General features: G+C 44.5%; 2 protein-coding genes across 2 annotated transcripts in view; one reads left to right on the plus strand and one right to left on the minus strand.

Annotated features, from left to right (window-relative positions):
- The first annotated feature begins 795 nt into the window (after positions 1 to 795).
- map3k10 (mitogen-activated protein kinase kinase kinase 10) lies at positions 796 to 11,479 on the plus strand. The gene is made up of 10 exons (XM_071521204.1): positions 796 to 893; positions 1,380 to 1,528; positions 3,518 to 3,693; positions 4,361 to 4,607; positions 5,003 to 5,125; positions 5,264 to 5,402; positions 5,520 to 5,632; positions 5,755 to 6,071; positions 8,178 to 8,712; positions 8,835 to 11,479. Exons 1-10 carry the CDS (start codon positions 811 to 813, stop codon positions 9,239 to 9,241), a joined length of 2,289 nt encoding a protein of 762 aa, XP_071377305.1. The 5' UTR covers positions 796 to 810; the 3' UTR covers positions 9,242 to 11,479.
- A 5,929-nt stretch (positions 11,480 to 17,408) lies between these two features.
- Positions 17,409 to 20,000, minus strand: part of ttc9b (tetratricopeptide repeat domain 9B) — an 18,319-nt gene continuing 15,727 nt past the window's right edge. The window contains exons 2-3 of the mRNA XM_071521618.1: positions 18,590 to 18,772; positions 17,409 to 17,503 (exon numbers count right to left, since the gene is read on the minus strand). Of these exons, the coding sequence (XP_071377719.1) occupies positions 17,409 to 17,503; positions 18,590 to 18,772 (278 nt within the window). The remainder of the gene's footprint in view (positions 17,504 to 18,589; positions 18,773 to 20,000) is intronic.

The raw sequence follows: 20,000 nt of genomic DNA on the forward strand, positions 1-20,000 counted from the left end.
TACATTTTTAGGGGATTTGGAGTATGAAACTGTGAAACTGGACTTCATGCTTTAGTTGTGTGATTATTGGCCCCCAAAACACCAGTAAAATTTAGCCACTGCAGATACAAACACAAAATGTTATAATTCTTGGTCAAATCTTCGTTTGCAGCTAAATCAGGATGACTTTTACCCAAATTTCCCCATAGTTGCCCCTATTACCAGATAACCAATCAATGCATTCTCAGGACAAATAACCATCCAAATATCACATCACACAAATTATACTTGAATAATTCATTACATAAAAAGCTCTCTTTGCTGTCTATGCTGCTGTATTTTTTCCCTCTATTTTGACCCATGTATTTTGGGAGCATTTACCCATCTGACAGGCTCAGAAACAGCATGTTAGTGTTTTTAAGAAGAGATTTGTGGTTATGGATTATGAAGGGTGACCTGAGGGTCAAAGACTGTATGTGATAATCCCTCTAGTGTCAGGCTGCTGTCAGCCTCCAGTTAACCTGAATTACATTTCATCCATTACCTGCAGTATACAGCTTACTAAGTGTATGACTAGACTATTTAACGGCCGTATATGTGTGATGAGTGTGTATCGTCTTAGTACCTCACACCAACCGTTCTCTCTGCTTGTCTGTCCCCCTTCTCTGTCCTTCCCCTCTACCCTTCCTTCCCTGTCTCCTCCCCTCCTCCTCTCCTCCCCTCGTCTCCTCAGTCCTCATCCTGGAGCCGTTGGAGCGGGACGATCTGAGCGGGAAGACGCTGAAGATCACGGACTTCGGCCTGGCCAGAGAGTGGCACCAGACCACCAAGATGAGCGCGGCGGGCACCTACGCCTGGATGGCCCCTGAGGTCATCAAGCTCTCCCTCTTCTCCAAGAGCAGCGATGTGTGGAGGTACGGCCCTTGTCTCCGTCTCTCACCCGGTTCTCCTGGTTTCTAACAAAGTTTCTGAGTTGTGTCAAGTTGTGTGTGTCAAGGCAGACTGCCGTGCCACAGAGTGAGCTTTGGGTGTGAGATTTTGTTCAAATGTAATAGAAAATCAGCCTTAATGTCAAATATTAGACATTTCTCCCTCTATATTGCTGTTAGTGATCATACTAGGCTTATGTGACATTTGGAAGCTACTGATAATTTTTTGTTTTTTAATTTTTAAAAGTGTATTGTGTCATTAAGAGGTCTGAGAACCACTTTATAGTAAAGCAAAACATACAGACTTTTGAAAACGTGTGATGTTCACTTTCTCCCAATATTGAATCATTCCATCTTATGTCGTATCGATCCAGTGTTTTACAGTCTTTCAAAGCAATTTCAAACCAATTGTACGTGTGTTTGTCTCTGTCTTTGCTGACCCCGCTTCTCTCTCTTCCTCCCTCTTCACAGTTTCGGTGTTTTACTGTGGGAGCTGCTGACCGGAGAGGTACCGTACCGGGAGATAGACGCGCTGGCGGTAGCTTATGGTGTCGCCATGAACAAGCTAACGCTGCCCATCCCTTCCACCTGCCCAGAACCCTTTGCTCAACTTCTGGGAGGTAAGCAGGTCATTTTGGGTGAACATCAAATACAAGAGTGCCAAGTCGATACTTGTGTCCTTGTGGAGAACCATCTTCTCAACATGAGCACAGAGAACGCATCTTTACAGTTTCAGATGGGCTGCTTGCTTGACATCGGGCAATCTTCTAAGATGCACAGATGTTCATTTTCCAGCTGATTCAACTGTCTCTGTACTCTCAGACTCTTGCGCTGTCTGGATGTGATAAGTCGTTCTCGCAATGTACTAATCTTGGGGCTTTGCCTTCGTTCTCATCGGTCACATCACCAACTTGGATCTTTATGAGTCCACATGTGCTTTTCCCTTTTGGCACCGGGCTTCAGTTGTTAGATATTACATCAAATGTGTCATGGAGGACACAAGAACGCATTTTGAGAATGATCCTTTGACTCCAGGTAGTCAGAGTTTGAGAAAATATTGCATTACTTTGATCTTTGCGGTTACAATTGCCGACTTTAAAACCTTTTACTCTCCATCTGGGAGCTAAGCAGTATAGTAAGAGTTAAAATGTATAAAGATCATCTGACCAGTTTCATTAAGTTGCTTTTTATACATCCTACTGCAGTCTGCAGTCTGCAGGCCAAATTTCTCCTTTTCACCTTGCAATTAATCCTAGTGGTAGGTGTTTTACAGTTCAGGTCACTTCTGTTTAAGCACACCAGCTTTAACTTTAGCGCACTTTATTTCCCAAGCTACTTTTCTTGATGTGAAAAAACTGGATAGGTTAGCTCCAGGCCAGATTTTATACCTAATAAGCGGTAGCTGCTGCAGTATTTCTCACGTTGTCCGCCCCAACAGCAAACTTCAAAGTCACCTCCTTCCACTTCCCTGTCACTCTGCTCCTAAAGCTCTTTTCCTCCTCATCCCTCTCTCCCTCTCCTTCATCTTATCCATGTTCATCCGTTAATCTCTCCTTTGTCATCCCTCTCTGCTCTCTCCACTCTGTTTATTCCTGTCACCATCTCACTTTCATCTCCTCCCTCTCTCTCTCTCTCTCTCTCTCTGTCTCTCTCTGTCTCTCTCTCCCTCTAACCATACCTTCTTACATTCTCTTCCTCCTAATAGTCTCTTTTTCAACCTTTTCATTGTTTCTTCTCACTTCCCACTCTCATAAACATTACTTGCAGAGAACAGTATTTTTAGGGTGTGAAACCGTTCTCAGCAGCAGTATTCAAATGAGCGATCTCTTGGGCTTTGCCGATACTTCAGTAGTAGAACATTATGGCTCCGGTTCGGTGTTTAGAGCGTAGCTGTAGATCACTGTGTGGCTCAGCAGATTAGGTGCATACCATGTTCCCGTAACACCATGAGTTTGGGTTTGGCTCATGATCCAATATGCCATATGTCATGCCATCTTGCTCTCTCACAGTTCTCCTGTCCCTTGCCCCGATGCTGCCAGTAGAGCAGAAATACCAAAAAATATCATCCAGACCGTTCGTTCTTGGTTCAGCTGCACCGGTGGTATTGATGCTGTTCTGTTTGCCAATGCATAATTCCAAATCTTGGTACATAATAATAAATAATACTAAATCCAGACATGATTTGTAAGATATCCTCCGGCTCATAGAGGCTTTACCTGTTACTATAATTTATTAAGTTGTTGTTTAATTAGTTTAAGTGATGCTGCCTCTATCCCCCCTACAATACACTCTCTCTTACATTGATAGTCCCTGTTCCCAGATGGTGGTTTATCTTCCTGAGTGACTGAATGGCATTCACTGTTATACACTGGCACCTGAATGGGTCCAACATAAAATATAGCTACATTTTACTTTACATATTTACTCATATTTTCTTGTTTGCCAAATGCAAAATACCAAAAATTGGTACATAATAATAAATATACTGAATCCAGACATGATTTGTAAGACATCCACCGGCTCATAGAGGCTTCACCTGTTACTATAATTTATTAAGTCGCTGTTAAACTAGTTTCTGACCCTCTGTCCCTCTTGTCTCTTCCGTTCAGAGTGCTGGAGCCCAATCCCCCACAGCAGGCCCTCCTTCACCAGCATCCTGATGCGACTGCTGGCCATCGAGCAGTCCGCCATGTTCCAGATGCCCCTGGAGTCCTTCCACTCCTTACAGGAGGACTGGAGACTGGAGATTCAGCAGATGTTTGATGAGCTCAGAGCCAAAGAAAAGGTGAGGATGTAGTTTGACACTCACCTGTTGGGCTACAATGGACCGGAAATATGATTCATAGATCCAGTTCGGTCTTATCAGCTCAGACTGGTAACCTAATGAGTTATTTGCTATAATTTGCATATTTTTTGGAAAAGCGCTCTACAGGTATGTGGACTTTGGATGCGTGTAGATGCTCATATGATCAAAAAGTATTCACTGCATTTGGCATCCTCCACACAAAGATCTACTCTATTCTGTCTTTTATTCTGGAAGGCCTAGTGTGGTTTTGGGAGAATATATAACTGCAAATGTTGACGTCACATAACATATCTAGGCAGGAAGGTATCTCATCATGTCACTGTCTGCCTGAGGTGTTTCTGCAAATTGGAATTACCTTAGCAACAGGCCCTTAGCCAGAAGGGGTGTTATGTTGCTATGCTAACACCGCATCTCATTGTAATTTCCCCTATATACAATCCAATCTCCTCTCCTCTCCTGTTCTCTCCTCTCCTCTCCTGTTCTCTCCTCTCCTCTCCTCTCCTCTCCTCTCCTCTCCTGTTCTCTCCTCTCCTCTCCTCTCCTCTCCTCTCCTCTCCTCCCCTCTCCTCTCCTCTCCTCTCCTGTTCTCTCCTGTTCTCTCCTGTTCTCTCCTGTTCTCTCCTCTCCTCTCCTCTCCTCTCTGCAGGAGCTGAGATCTTGGGAGGAGGCCCTGGCTCGAGCAGCAGAGGAGCAGAGGGAGCAGGAGGAGCAGCTGAGGAGGAGAGAGCAGGAGCTGGCGGAGAGAGAGATAGACATCGTAGAACGAGAGCTCAACATCATCATCCACCAGATGTACCAGGAGAAACCCAGGGTCAAGAAAAGAAAGGGCCACTTCAAGAAGAGTAGATTGCTCAAGCTGGGCAGAGACAGCAACTGCATCAGTCTGCCCTCTGGTGGGTGGAACAAAAAACTGCAATCATTATGTTCAGCCTCCCAGTTTGATGTCATTTACCTGTAACACAGTGCAAAATGTCTCAATGTAAACACACACACATTGCACTAAGAGTGGGACGACAGTAACAAATTAAATCCATCTTGCATTGTCGCATATTTTATGCCACTGGTGCATTGCGAAGCCATCGGCAACTGTCCTCCTTTAGACAATAAAGGTTCACATCTTTCAATCATAACCACAAGAATGTTTTATAAAGATGTTTTAGTTTCTAGAAAAAAATATGAATTCTATGTAGTAAATCCACTATATCTAGTGTTGATGATTACATTCACAATTTGTTGTATTTTATGGAAATGTTTGACAATTCATTTTCCCTCCTTGTTTTGGGCACAGGCTTTGAGCATAAGATCACAGTGCAGGCGTCTCCCAGTGTGGACAAGAGGAAAACCCAGGGGAGCGAGAGCACCACCCCTCCTGCCAGCCCGGGGGTCATACCCAGGCTGAGAGCCATACGATGTGAGTGGAAATAACTGAGATTAATGTCATTATGTATTCTGTGTGTGAGGGAGAGACAGAGGGGGAGGGAGAGTGTGTGTGCCTCAGGAATGTAATGTGGGGTTTATGAATATTTATTTTGTTTTAATTGTCCCTCAGTGACACCAAGTGATGGCAGTAAGACATGGGGCCGTAGCGCTGTGTGTAAGAAGGAAGACTTGTCGACCAGCAAGAAAAAAGGACGCACCTGGGGGCCAAGCTCCACCCACCAGAGAGAGCGGGTCGGAGGCGAGGACAAGTATGTATACAACTTGTTTACATACAAATGTAAACAGCTGGATTTTGTTAGATGTCTCAGAAATGACTGTTGGTGTATCCACAACACAGCATCAGTTGAATTTCTCTCTCCTTGCAGACTGAAATCGCTAGGCGAGGGGTGCAAAGTGTGGTCGTCCAGCGCCCCCAACCTGGGCAAGTCCCCCAAACATGCACCCATGACTGCTGGCTTCTCCAGCCTCAATGAAATGGGTGAGTCTTGACCTTCGCTGTGAGCTGTGCATCACTAAATGAGTGCCAAAAACACAAATATGTACCAATCAGACTCATCTCACACCTCTTCCTCTCCCCATCCCTCTCTTTCTCCTCAACAGAGGAGTGCTGTGAGTTTGAGGAGTCACCTGGGTCCTTCGTGCCCTCGGAGCCCAGCAGTAACGGAGCCGTGGAGGATGCAGGCTCCCTGTGGGGCAGCCTGGGGCCCGGCGTAGGGCCCGGCGTGGGGCCCGGCGTCGGAGGGTCGAGCGCAGGAGCCTGTGTGGGGCCCGGAGGCCTGGGGACCGGAGTGGGCTACCAGGACTCGCTCCGCCGCTGCAGCCAGAGGAAGAAGAGCGACCTGCTGTTATTAGGCTGCGCCTCTCTGCTGGCATCTGTGGCCCTGGGACAAGACTTACTGCAGCTGGGGAAACTGCAGGTAAGAAGAGACAGGGAGAGACACAAGTATACAGGATACATTATTGTATTATACAAGATACGTTACTGTACATTACTTATAGAGACGTTATCTATTAGTATTTTAGTTGATGGGTCAATAATGGTTATGTTTGTAATGTAGTTATGTAAATAGACATGTGTGCGTACTAGATTTCACGGCTTTCGCGCCACTACCTGCATGTATGGCAACGAGATAAACATGTCAGTGTGTTCAACTATATGCAGCGTCAGTTTGGTAAAGGATTTTGTGATTTCTATAGTGATTTTAATGATATTTTAAGCCATAAATATTGTACAAATATAGACTCCTCTCTGGTAATTCTGCGATATGTTTTTTACCTGGCTTCTGTTGGGGGCTGCCCTTATTTACGCATACACACAACACTCCCTGGCTATTGATAGAGATGCTACTGGCACAACTAACTGACATCTTTGAAAGGCATGTGGTGAGGAAGGCCGATGCAATTCTTAAATGTCCTGTTCACCCCCTCAGAGGGCAGCTGATCTGAGGCCCTCAAGAATAAAACAATGAGGGAGTCCTTAATCCCCACTGCTTCATTTCCACATTAAATGATGCGTTATGCCGGTATAAGAACTTAGTATTTTGCTCAGATGAGTGTTTTTTTATTGCAATATATCAGGCTATTGACTCCCTTTCTGGTCTCATCAAGTGATGCTTGTCTCTATGTTGTATGGTGTGGTGATTTTGTTAAGTGATTTTATTGTTTTTTATAATGTGTTTTTATTGTGTGTTTTCATTTAAAACCCTGTCTGCAAACAAAATTTCCCTTACAGGATAATAAAGTTTTGAATATATATTCAGTAACCACTTTATTAGGTGCTACACTGTTTACACAAGCAGCTCGCTCCTCCAGACAGTGAGTTACCTATAAATAAAACAAAAGCATAAAGCACGCAGACTGGGTTGAGAGGTTTCTGTTTGAGTGTGTGTTACAGTGGGCAAGAAGTGTGATTTATGCAACTTTGAAGTGGCGGTCCTGTGGGTGAAAATGCCTCTTTGATGAGTGAGGTCAGAGGAGAATGGCAAGATTCATTCAAGCTAACAAGCAGGCCACAAGTATGCAAATACCAGCTTGGTACAACAGAGATGTGCAGAAGAGCATATCCGAAAACACAGCCTGTCAGAGACCTTGAAGCAGATGGGCTTCAGCAGCAGACGGCCACGCTGGTTCCACTCCTGTCAGCTAAGAACGGGAAGATGAAGCTGCAGTGGGCACATGGTCACCAAAACTGGATGATTGAGGAGTGGGAAAACATCGACTTGTCTGACAAATCTCGCTCTCTGTTGTGACATGCTGATGCCAGGGTCAGAATTTGGTGTAAACGACATTAATCCACGGATCCGTCCTGCTCGGTGTCGACAGTACAGGCTGCTGCTGCCGTTTTAATGGTTTGGGGAATGTTTCCTTGGTGCACATTAAGCCACTTAGAACCCATTGTGCATGGTTTGAACCTAATCATTATTGCTGACCAGGTGCATCCCTTCATGGCCACAGTCTGCCCTACTTCCAGCAGGATAACGCACCACGGCACAAAGCAAGACAGTACCAGGAGTGTGATAGTGACATGAGTCCAGTGGCCTGTGCACTCCCCAGATCTCAACCTAATAGAAAACCTTTGGGCTGAGGTGGAACATGAATGTGCTGCCAAAAAACTGTGTGACACTGCCGAGTCAGCCAAGATCCATGTGGAAGGTTTCCAGCACCTTGTTGTCCCAACAAAGTGGATAGCGTGTGTACAGTGAGAGAATGAATACAAATAATCCTTAAATTATTTGGACGGAATCCTCTGCAGTAGCTGCTTTTATGGGGTGAGGGAGAGAGCATCAAAGAGAGAGTATAATGTATGTTTCAAAGGCAGCATACAGGATGACACTCACTGGACAAAATGGAAGATCAAATCATCCTAACTTCTAGCTGTTAAATTGCTGTTATTGCTGTGTTTTAATGTTTTACTATTGTACAGTTTTCTCAGCTAATTTAGCTGTTTCATGGTTAGACATGAGCTCAATGGTCTACTACAATACAGTGTGTTGATGTGACCTGGTGTTGTTGTGTGAATGCAGGTGCTTCAGGATGAGCAGGACCTTCGGGACGAGCAGCGTAAGAAGAAGGAGGGTCTGTTCCAGCGGACGGGGCGTTTCCGCCGTAGCACCTCTCCACCCAGCCGCAACCTTTCCCTGTCTCTGTCCCGGCATCATGACTCCACCCTTCCCTGCCTGGACCCCTCTCCATCTGTCACACTCCTCTCCTTGTCCTCTCTCTCCGACTGCAATTCCACCAAGTCCCTACTTCCTTCTGACCCGGACGATTATCCCTCGACCCCTATGGCGGGGATCAAAATACCCGTGGCGCCTCCAGCCCCTTCCCTCAACCCGCTCCTAGACCTGCGGGCAGAGAGCTTCAAGAAGGAGCCCAATCAGTCGCTCACACCTACCCATGTGTCTGCAGCCATGGCCCTGAACAGGGGACACAGACGCACCCCGTCAGATGGGGCGATACGGCCCCGGGCCCAGACTCTGGGACATCACCGGACGCCGTCAGATGGAAGCATGCCCATGCCTCCTCCGCCGGGAGCGCCCAGTTTCGCAACACACAAAGGTCAGGGACAAACATCTGGGGTTAAGATTTGAGATGTATGGTGCTTTTTTCAACATTAATGCTTCATCGTCTGACCATTTTGTCCAACCCCTCCCTCTCTTTCTCTCTCCGTCACCCTCCAGGCGCACAGGACACCCTGGACATTCCTCGCCTCCCTGACCCCGGCAGCATCTTCCCAGTCGTCCAGCGCCGTAAAGCCCCCGCTCCACCTCCACCCATCCCCGACCCGGATCCCCTCTGCCTCATCAGCCCCCTGGAGAGACCCAAGACGCTAGAGTTCGCCCCCCGGCCCCGGCCCACTCCGGCGAGGGTGAGGGCCGACCCCTGGAAGCTGGGCTCTCTTTCTCGGACCCTGAGCTCCTCGCCAGGCAGCAGCTGTGACAGCCCCCTCGGCTCCGGGGACAGCAGCGCCAGCGCAGCAAAGCCGAACTTGATGGACATGGACATGGAGGGCCAGAGTTTGGACAGCACTGTGCCCCTGTGTGGACAGCTGCAGCCTGCCACTCTCTGTGGACAGCAGTACTCCTAGTGAGTGAAGGGAGGGTGAACATTTCCAAGTCGACTAGTTTGCATACAAGCCCATTTCAGGACATTGCAGCTCGGGCTTGTCACAGTCTGAACAAGGAATGCCTACTGATGTCTGAGCCCAGAAAGTGCACACTTTGAATTTCTCTTGATGTGCAAACGCCCCACCTGCTAGTCGTGTTTTGTAGGCACTTGTTGGAAGCCATCCCTTTTGTGTGCCCTTCAATACGAGTGCCCTGATGAGGCTCGATGCAAAACCCTTACAGCAAGCCTTTCCTTTGTTCCCACTATCCTACACGCCACTAAGGGTCAGAGAGGTCTCTTCTAAGCCTTGTTGTGTGCTCACTGTACTCTCGGTGCACACCCGCCCACCTTCCCCAGCACTTATTTCCCCTCTGGAAGCCATTGCTAACTGCTCCTTGTTCACCTACTCAGTGACCCATGGCCAAGTTGCATTTCCCTCGAGACTCGATAGGAATTCAAACCTTAAAAAGCCATTGAAGTACCCGGAACACCACCTTTTGACTCTGCTTAGTGTTCATTTCTATCCGTCTGCCTGCTGCTTTTGGTCTTGTCTGTCCAGCTTCCCTCCTTCTGCTGATGTCACTCTACTCATCTTTCCTGTTTGTCTCCAACTCCAAAGACTGGAACATGAGCAGAAAAATGTTTTAGTGCTTCGGTGTTTGACCTTAACATTCATTCTTTTGGGGGTGTTGCCCCCTGGGAAACAGAGGGGCTGGATTAATTATACATAATACATGAGAGTGTCCTTGTTCATATTTTGCACGCATACATTGTAGCCGTTTGTTCTGCAGGTACACAGATATTTCCCATATTGTCTCCATAGTCAGACATCTAAGAAGTACCCTACTTCTTTTAGTCATTTAGTCGTTGCTCTTACTAGTCTAGCCAGTCAAAGGGCATTCTCATTACCTCCCCTTCCTATAGATTTTCTGCCTTTACCAAAACCTCATATTTCATCTCTGTGTGGGGGTTATCGTCCTCTTCCCTCAAAGACTGAGACAGGAACAGGGAAAGCCTTTTTCACAGCACTGGTGGACTGGTTATATCCTCAGCCTTTTACAGTAAAAACAGAGAGTTTATTTTCTCAAAGCTTGCACCATTCCTGCCGTAACCTGTTAGCAAATCGGTTTGGCAGACCAGGTGTGTTTCTGTTTGTGCGTATGTGTGTATACTTTACATTGTTACATGTGTGGATGAACGCAATGGATTGTTTCTGTGTGCTGGTGTTTTTCAGTGCATGTTATTACGAGTGAATGATTTGCTGTGTTACGCAGCACTTCTTTGAAATGAGACCGCTGGTTGCTACACACATTTCTCATCTCTTTGTCTTTTTGACGTTTGACGAAAAACATTCCTCACTAGCAATCAATACCCCTCTGTATGGATCCCCTTCATGCCACAGAGATGGACACAAAAAAGGTGAGCCATGGGAAATGTTGAATTTAATCCATTCTGCAACACTGAGGGAAAAAATACTACCTGATTTCTTATAAATAACTTCAACCTCATGTTCATCTTTGACTGTTTGGAAAATTGATATTCTCCCCTCACCTACTGTATTGAACATCAGTGGCACTTTAAGAGCCATGTTGTGCAACTAGTTTGTCTTTCTGTGGACTAGTGGACTTGGCACAAAGTGCTCTAGCCACGGTGGACAAATCAACGCAGAACTCTGTTTTGTCTCTGGAGTTTGTTTTTGTAAGGTGGGTACGAGCGCAGTGCTGCTGTCAGGCTGCTGTAAGGAGCTGGAAAAAAAGGCCCACTGATATTGTTTTTTAAAACTGCACAGTTAGTCCTGGCTGCAGATGGTATTTACTTGACTGTGCAAATTTCTGTGGGTGAGAGTTTGTGTGTGTGCGTGTGTGTGTGTGTGTGTGTGTGTGTGTGTGTGACTACGCGTGTGTGGGTGTTATTATTTGTATGGGATGATGACAATCCCATAGTTAGAAGAGTGAGACCGAACTCATTCTCCTTGTGTGGTTAAGAACACTGAGTATTTATTAAATTTATTGTTATTATTGAAATAATAATTAATTATTGTTATTACAATGCTCTTCCCGGGATATCTGTATATATTTGTTAATATAACACAGGCAAACCAAGGAAAACCTAGGAAACTACTTACTGATACATCCGTGTACAGCTGTCTCCAGTCTCAACCTGTGACACATTTCTGGGTTAAATGAGGAATAAGTGTGTGAAATGTGAGAATGATTGCCCTGAGAGACAGAATAAAAGACCAAGAAAGATGCTTCAGTGTCTGTGCTATATCTCTTTTTATTTCTATAAGGTACACATATTGATCCTGTGGTGTCTGTCATGATTGTCATATGTTAGGTAATACCCAGCCAAAAGGTGTTTGTTCCCCTGTTGTATGAGCAACATTTAAAAGGGAATGCCACCCATTTTAAGAATTGACATAGGAGGTTTGTGATTTCACTGGGATGTAAAATCAGGGGCTGCTCCATTGACATTGAATGGGGCAGTGACTTTGTGGAGCAATAAGATGCAAATTGAGCTGTCACGAAAAAGAAGTTTGTGTTCTAGCACTGCGAACAGGTATGAACCAGAACTTAAACTTCATTCGCGTGCAAAAACTCACCCAAAACTCTTATGGGTGAATAAAACCAGTGCCCCCTTCACTGTCTGTGGAGCAGTGCCAGATTTTACATCCCAGTGACATCACAGATTCAAGGGTTAGTTATCCAGTTTCTAGCTTTAGGAAAGGACACAGGAATAACGTGAATTTAAAAAAAATGGGTGACATTCCCCTGTAAGATCACCTGGCAGTGCCATGCATGCATGCAGCAGCAGGACAAAGGCTGCTGCAGTAACACACAAAATCCTGTAGATGTCATCAGAGTGGCCTATGATGTCATATCATCTCACAGCAGAAGGCCCTTTCAAGTCCACTGTATTTCTACAGGTAATGCATTCCTACAGTCCCTCTCTCACCCTTTGCCAGAACATAAAAGGCAGATGAAGGTGCATTCATGCAGAAAGAAAGCAGTTATTGGATGGAGTATATTATTCAATATTGGATTACCTTTGAAACATTAGTGAGGAAAGATATCTTTCTTATGAATGCCATACAATAATATTTTACACTGGCATCAAAGGCTTTGAATGCAAAGATGATGACAGGCGCATGCAGTTTTCAGCGACTGAAAGACACACCAATACACACAAATCCTCATACACTCGACTGCTCAGTCTGTCAGTGTGACCGCCAATCAAACACCCTTCCAGACGCCAGCCAGTTACCTAGCAACCACTCCTCACTTCCATGGTGATGCTATTAAAAGCACCAACAAAGAAAAAAAAAGGGATGATGGGCCTGAAAATGAAGTGAGGAAGGGAGAGGTGTTGAAGCCCCAACAAAAAAAATTTGGTAAGCTGTGTCCCAGTGTTGTGTGGCAAGTTCACAGCCCAACACAACAGACAACATGTGCATATTATATTGTCTGTGAATAATCCAGTGTCTGTTTTCAGCTGCTGTGCAACCTCATCCCTCTCTCCAGCTTCATACCTTGTGTCCCACCTAGTGTCCTTTACAGCAGCAGTGACTCTCCCTGTCTTTGAATTGAAGTCTTTCCCTTCATCTTTTTCTCAACACTGTTTTTCACCATTTTTCTTTCCTCCTGTCAATCTATCAATTCCCTTCTCCTCTCTCTCTGGGAGCCATTAAGCTGGGCAGTGAGTGGTGACAGACTGATTAGTACCTTGGGAGGTGGGTGGAGAAAGAGAGTTAGAGAAAGAGAGCATCACATATGCCATTTGGAGGATGATTTTTGTCCAACACACCTTACAGTACCATGAGTAAATATATTCTGATTATGGGTGGAAACAAACTCCCCAGCCCTGGTAGCGTTAGTACAAGACCACAGACAGGATGAGGTGAGATGGAGGGAGAGAGACAGAAAGAGAAGAGATGGACAGTGAGGGAGAGATAGAAAGTATGTTTGTGTTTGTGTGTATATGTGTAGCATTTTTGCCACAATATTTCAAAATAGTGAAGATGTGAACTGACCAGTGTGTACCTAAGTCTACAGACTCCTTTTCTATTATCAGTTCATCACACCACAGTTTAATTCCAAAATTAGATATCAAAACAAGTGATGTTTCTTTTTAAAGGATAATAGGTAGCTTGAGCCCTTGATTGAGAAAATGATGGCACTTTTACAGACTGAATCTTCTATATTTTAGGTACTGAATGATGAACCAGTAATGATTTTTGGAATAGAACTCTTCAAATATTATCAACCAAAATATGCCTCTGAGAAACTTTCTAGAGTGTAGCATTAACTCAATCATTAACTCAGAGAAACTCAAATGACTTTGAGTGCCACAACGACATTCCTCTTTGTTTGAAACTTTATTCATAATCTTCATTTACCAATCAATAGTGCATTCCCAGGCTAGCAGTTCAGTAAAACCAGCGATGGCCTCTGATGTTTAGATGTCGAGCACTGAATGGAAAGACAAATCTTTCAGTGGCAAACTGGAGTCATAGCCATGATGTCCCCAGCTTCAGGTCCCTCTCTGTCGATCGACACAGGCAAAACTAATGGAAATATCCTGTCGTGCGGAGCAGCTCTGTACAGTGACAAGTTCCTCAGAGTTCTCCACACAACCCGTCCACTCCTGTGTAACTGGTTCCCCCACCGTATAGAAATGGACGCTTCGGATGACAGGTCATTTTGAAGGGTTCAAAGGGCATTGCACATACTCTGAGCAGGTTCTGGATCCCCTAAAATAAGGGACATCAACAGAAACACCAACAAATACAGACACAGTCACAAAGCAGCTCTGTGGGGGAGCTAGCAAAATCCGCTTTTCTTTCTCTTGCTTTCTTTTCTGTTGATAAAGTAATTCAGTAAAGTAAAGCTTTTCACAACCATAAAATTTTCCATTTTTGTTATTTTTTTTTTTTACAATTGTATCATATATTCACAAAAACTACTTTGACATTTGACAAACATTTACCTCAAATGACATCAAAGGAAAGAGCAAAAATAACACAGCCAGTATTTACTTTTCCATCTCTCTTTTTTGTTGTGCTTTTTGTTGTTTGTTTTCAAAGATACACTGATGTAGAGATCAGGTGTCTCCATCTCTATTTGCACAGAGAGTGTGTTGTCGAGTTATGCTCACAATAACAGGTTCAGAGTCAGTCCTACTATTTATCAAGAGAATTGGTCACATGTGGAGCTGTGGCAGCCAGAACTGAACCTGGGCCCTGTTTTATGTGCAGCTAGTTTCCCTAGACAGCCGTACACATTGAGCTAGAATGACTTAGCACATTGAGACAAAAACAAGATGGCGGACTGGTGCCATGGAGAGAGGACCATGGGAGGAAACCTATCCCCGAGGGGCCCGTGGGTGAGTAGCTCAGCCCAGGCAGCCATGGAGACCAACCCTGCAGGTGCCACCATCCTTCAATGTTGTTTGTTGATTTATCTTCTCTGGGATACCAGGGGCATAGAGCAGTGTGTGTGTGTGTGTGAGAGAGAGAGAGAGAGAGAGAGAGAGAGAGAAGCAGAGAAAGAAAGGGACAGAGAGCCAGAGTGAATATGAAAGAGAGAGAGAGTACAGACAGAGCATCTAGAGTGAGGAATGCTTCCACACCTGATGTTTTAGCCCTATGAAGACAACCTTCCCATAACTTTTCCATTTCCAAATAATCATATCTCTTCATTGCAAGAGTGACATGGAGCTGCAGCTGTTTTACTGGGGCTGATGATGGCCTACTTCTCCCTCCACTGGAGCCTCTCTGTATCATGCTGGTTTCTTCAACACATGGCGCCGTCTCTCCAGAGTCCCATTGACATACTTAGGTCCCTATTTCCCTCCTATCAGGTCACTGGAAAATGGGGAGGGAAATCATTTACTGCATCTTTCTTTGATTTTCTCTTCCATCCCTTTCAATTTCCTAAGCAGTGGAATTGGGTTTTGCCTCTTATCGCTCACCTTGGCCAAGGCAGCAGGTGACCCTAATTCATGAAGGACCCTTTTCCACATATAGGATTCTCATTTGATGCCTATTCTACGACTGTGATCACACTCTGTCACCATATTCTGTGTTTATAAAGAGCAGAATGGATAAAATAGAGGTATGAGAGAGCGGGCTAGTGGCAGCATGCCATGAGAGAAAGCAATAGAGTAGACACTATCCCTATCCCATAGATCTGAAATTACTTTCTCTGGAGCCGCACATTACATGCAGGAGGTGGGCTTGCACATAGGAAGAAGGAAACTGGGGTTCATGGCATTAGAGACTAGGGAATTAAGGTCATGCCTTCACAAATTGTCAATCCAACGTTCTTCAGAACAGGGCAGGTAGATTTATGCCTGTGGTAAAGCTATCATAAAAGCAATATTGGCATCATCGATGGTTAGTCTTCACAAGTCACAAGAGAAACAGTGGCAAATTGTGTTGTGTATCTGTACTCAGCTAGCCATGGAGATCCACAAGCCATATCATCACTTGTGTTGTCTAATGCTAATGTGTATTATCTGTCCTTACAGACAACAATTCTACGTTTGGAACAATTTTCCAAACTTAACATTTAGCAGACACAGATACTGTATCTATCAAAATACATTAAACTGAAAACAGAGGGGCTCTGGAATCTCAAATGGCACACTCTTGTTGATGTGTACTAAAACTGACTGGACCAAGATGATGGTAGAGACTGTTGGGACAGAGGCATGTGATTGTTTTCCCTGCACTAACACTGCCCAGAGTCTCCTTGGTATGTTATCGATGTCTGGGAAGCTTCAGCATTATCAATAAAGGGTTGGACCTCCAGCATAGAAATTATGAAATTAGTCTATTTCTGGCTATAGAGTTTCCAGCTTGCTGTAAAGCTCAGAGTGGAACCTCATGTGGCCAATGGTGGTTGATGGAACTCTAATTCCATTGGCTATTTTCCATAGTGACATCATTAGCTGGAGAACAGAGAGGGGCGATAGGAGGGAGGGGCTTCAACGGTCTTGACGACAACAACAACAACACACGGCCCAGGAGGGGTTTGGGACAACAGATTCAAGACAGTTTCCACAATAGCACACCTGATAACAGCAGAACAGCAAGACTGCTGGAGAATTTTGTCTGTTTGCTTTGTTCCTTAGAAGGAGAAAGATCGCACGCACATTTGCTATTAACAACTGATTACTACTAAGTATGATGAACACCAAAAGCAAACTGAAAACCTCAATAAACTTAGCAAAGGACGAATTACAAACACTTGAATTAGCCCTTGAATTGAAAAACAGTCCAGGAAACTGAGATACATGGCATCCAGGGGAAAAATAGAAATAAAACAGAAGAGCAATAGAATGAGCGTAGAGGCAGGCTTTTTTTCTGACGACTACTTGATGTCAAAACAACAAAAGATTTATCGTGCTAGTCTGTTCCGTAGTCTGGGTAAGGGGCCTGAGTGAGCCCTGTTGTGACAGGATAGGGGTAGGATGTACAATCAAATTGGGCTATGGTCTTGATATGTGTCACACACACCCCTCACTACCCCCTGCTTATGCTCCAACACCGCCTCCACACGCCCCCACCCTCCTCCCCACATCGCCACGCTTCCCAACCCTGAAATTCTCTTCAGTGTTCAAAATAAGACAGAGAGAGAGAATTAGAGAGAGAGAGAGAGAAAGAAAGAGAGAGAGCAAGAGAACAGAAACAAAATGCATTTTTTTTGTTTTTAAAACATTTACTAAATTACGCAAATGTCCCTTATTCGTATGTTTTCAAGCTCCTTTTTCATTCCACCACGATGACTGTTTCATATGAGTATAATACAGCATTTTCCTTTTGTTTTTGTTTTTTTTGTTTTTTTTTGTTGGATTGACTGTCTGCATCTAGGGAAGGGAACCACAGCACCTGAAGGAGAAGGGGGGAAAAAGAGTGGGAAAGAGAAAGGAGAGAGAGAGGGAAAAGGATTTGGGGTGGAGACAGCCCTTGATATGTCTCCCGTTCTTGTCCGTCGCTGGCGGGTGTTTGGGTCTGTCTCATCAGTGGGCTGTGCTGTCAGGGGTCGATAGAAGAGGAGAGGAGGCGGAGAGAGAGGGAGGGTCGATGTGGGACGGTTCACCTCAGGTCAGAGGTCGAGGGGGCAGAAAGGTGAAAAGGTCAAGGGTTAGCCCTGGGTCTCTTTGCCGCTCTCTCGTTCCCGCTGTCCGCTCTTACTCATCTTCATCTCCGTCAGCTGGATGTACCGCAGCACGTTGGTGTCTGTGATGGAGAGAGGGGCAGAGAGGGTAATAAAAGATGAGAGGATGGCAGGCAGAAAGAGAGAAACAGTATGTCCCATTTTTACTTCAATCAATACAATCTAATCAATTAATTCAGTTAGTTTTCACTAAAGATAGAACCTTAGGTCTCCTCGATGTCAGAAAAATAATTAAGGGCACAGAGTGACTTTGGTTGTAATATAGACCTTCACATTAGGACTTAAGACCTCAGCTGGTGCTTGCAGTCATACTAATGTCTGCCTCTCATTTGTTATATGAATTTAACTGATTGTACAGTTTACCACCACCGATTGGGGGTAAAAGAACTAAGAATTCAGACACGGTCACAGTTCCCTATTGAATGTGTTTCCAAGTCTTTTAGAAAGTTTCTAAATACACCAAGGGTAATCAAATTTTCCAGGCACAAATCAGCTTGGAGGGCGTTCCAGGAAGAGGGAGCAGAATACCTAAAGCTCCTCTTACCTAGTTCTGTACGGACCTCAGGAACAGACAGTAAGTACAGAGCGAAGAGCGAAGGCTATAGCTGCTAGTATTACATACTATGAAGGACAAAGATAGGATGGGAGCATACCAACAATGGACTTATAAATAAATAAAAGCCAATGTGTTTCATGTTTTTTAACCTTTTCTAACTTGTAACAATGATTTTCTTCATTGTCCCTGACATATAAACCAATAAGTACTTGGTCACTTGGTCACTAAATATTTTTAAAAGAAAGCTAAAAACTTAATCTCTTCACTTTAGCCTTTAACTAGCCATGACTTTCCTGATACAGGCCTTAAACTCTTTTTTCTTTTTTTTTGCACTTGCTTCGCACTTATGCACTGCTGCACTTCTTTTAAAATGTTGTATTTTACTTGATTTTATGCATTCTATGTACTCTATTTCTTAACTTTATTTGTATTATTATTCAGTGGGTTTTATTTTCCATCTTATGTTATGCTCATGCCTATTTTCATGCATGTAATTTCTTTGTTGTAAAGCACTTTGAGCTGCATTTATTGTATGAAATGTGCTATACAAATAAAGTTTATTATTATTATTATTATTATTAAGTAAACAAACCTGTGGGTTCGCGGTTCTTGGCGTCACGCAGGTAGCGTAGGGCACATTCGTAGTCACCCAGGTGGTAGAAGGCGATGCCGGCACGGTACATGGCCTTGAAGTGGTCTCTCTGGTGGCCCAGCACCTTCAGACAGTACTCCTTCACTCTCTCGTAGTTTACCAGCTCCGACTGCAGCAGACACGCTGCAGGCAGGAGGGAAGGGGAGCGTGGGAGGGAGACAGAGGGAACAGGTTAAGAGTCTGAGATTTCAAAATGCTTAATAATTGATCGTAATAATTATAATAATGATTTAAATTTACAAAAAAAACCCCAAAACAATCAAATATGTAATTATATATATTTTCTTCACTCCATCCATGTAAATAGTTTGTGCCTGATTCAGTGTAATTTAAATGACAAGCAGGCCACTGGGTCTAAAATGTGATACAGTGGCTGGAGTGAAAGACAAAGAGACAAAGATTTTGCTGACATCCCACTCTGTACCTTTTAATAGAGCCACAGTGAAATTTAGTCTCCACACTACTTCCTCAGGATGGCAGTGCGTCGGCTATAAATAGCCAAAGCCACAGTGGAAATCTACTAATGTCTAACACCGTAGAAGAGACATAAAAATCATACAAACAGTTTGAGCCCTGGGGCGAGACTGTAATGTCGCTACATGCTACTGCTGAGCTTGATGTGCAAAAAAGAGGCATGGAGAAAATTCAGCTAGCTTGTCACACCTTTAGAATGACGGGCGAATGCTGTGGCAGTGCTTAAGCTTTATTTCCCTGACGTAGCAGATGTGTTGAGGGCAGGAGGAGAGGAGAGGAAAAGAAGGACAGGAAAGGAGGATTCAGAGATCAAGTGAGCAAGGGATACTGCAGAAGTCAGATGGGACAAGACGGGGCAAGAGACTGAGTGGTAACGTACGGCATCAAGGCTAACTGAGCTGAACTGAAACCAACTGCCGCACTACTAGTTAAAGTGCCGCCATAAAGCAAAGCACAACGTAGAGTACTTGGGAGAAACACTTGTATTTCATTGCAGTCATCAATCCTATAGTTGTGCCTTGCAGCAGCACTTTGCTGTAGCGAATCTCAGCAGCTCTGAGATCAGCTCAGGTCAGGATAACTTCATTAGTAAAGACACACGTGCACACACACACACACACACACAGCTTTTAGTTCAGCTAAGCGGTTAAATGCCTGCTGATGGCTCAGTTATCTGATCACTCAAACACTATTCCTCTGGTAATCACAAACACTTGGCTTCAGCTTCCACCTTGCCTTGAGTGTATCTTGCCACCCTTGTTCCTTCATACATGTGTTTTCCTTTGATTCACCCTTTCTTCTGTTCTCTCCCTCCATCCTGTTTTTCATTCTGCTCTTTCATCACTCCTTCCCCCTCTGCCAGTGTCTCGATCTAGCT

This window comes from Centroberyx affinis, unplaced genomic scaffold (assembly GCF_046629955.1).
Source record: "Centroberyx affinis isolate AG114_WGS23_722 - 3 ecotype Tasmania unplaced genomic scaffold, CSIRO-AGI_Caff_v1 ptg000076l_1, whole genome shotgun sequence".
NCBI lineage: Eukaryota > Metazoa > Chordata > Actinopteri > Beryciformes > Berycidae > Centroberyx > Centroberyx affinis.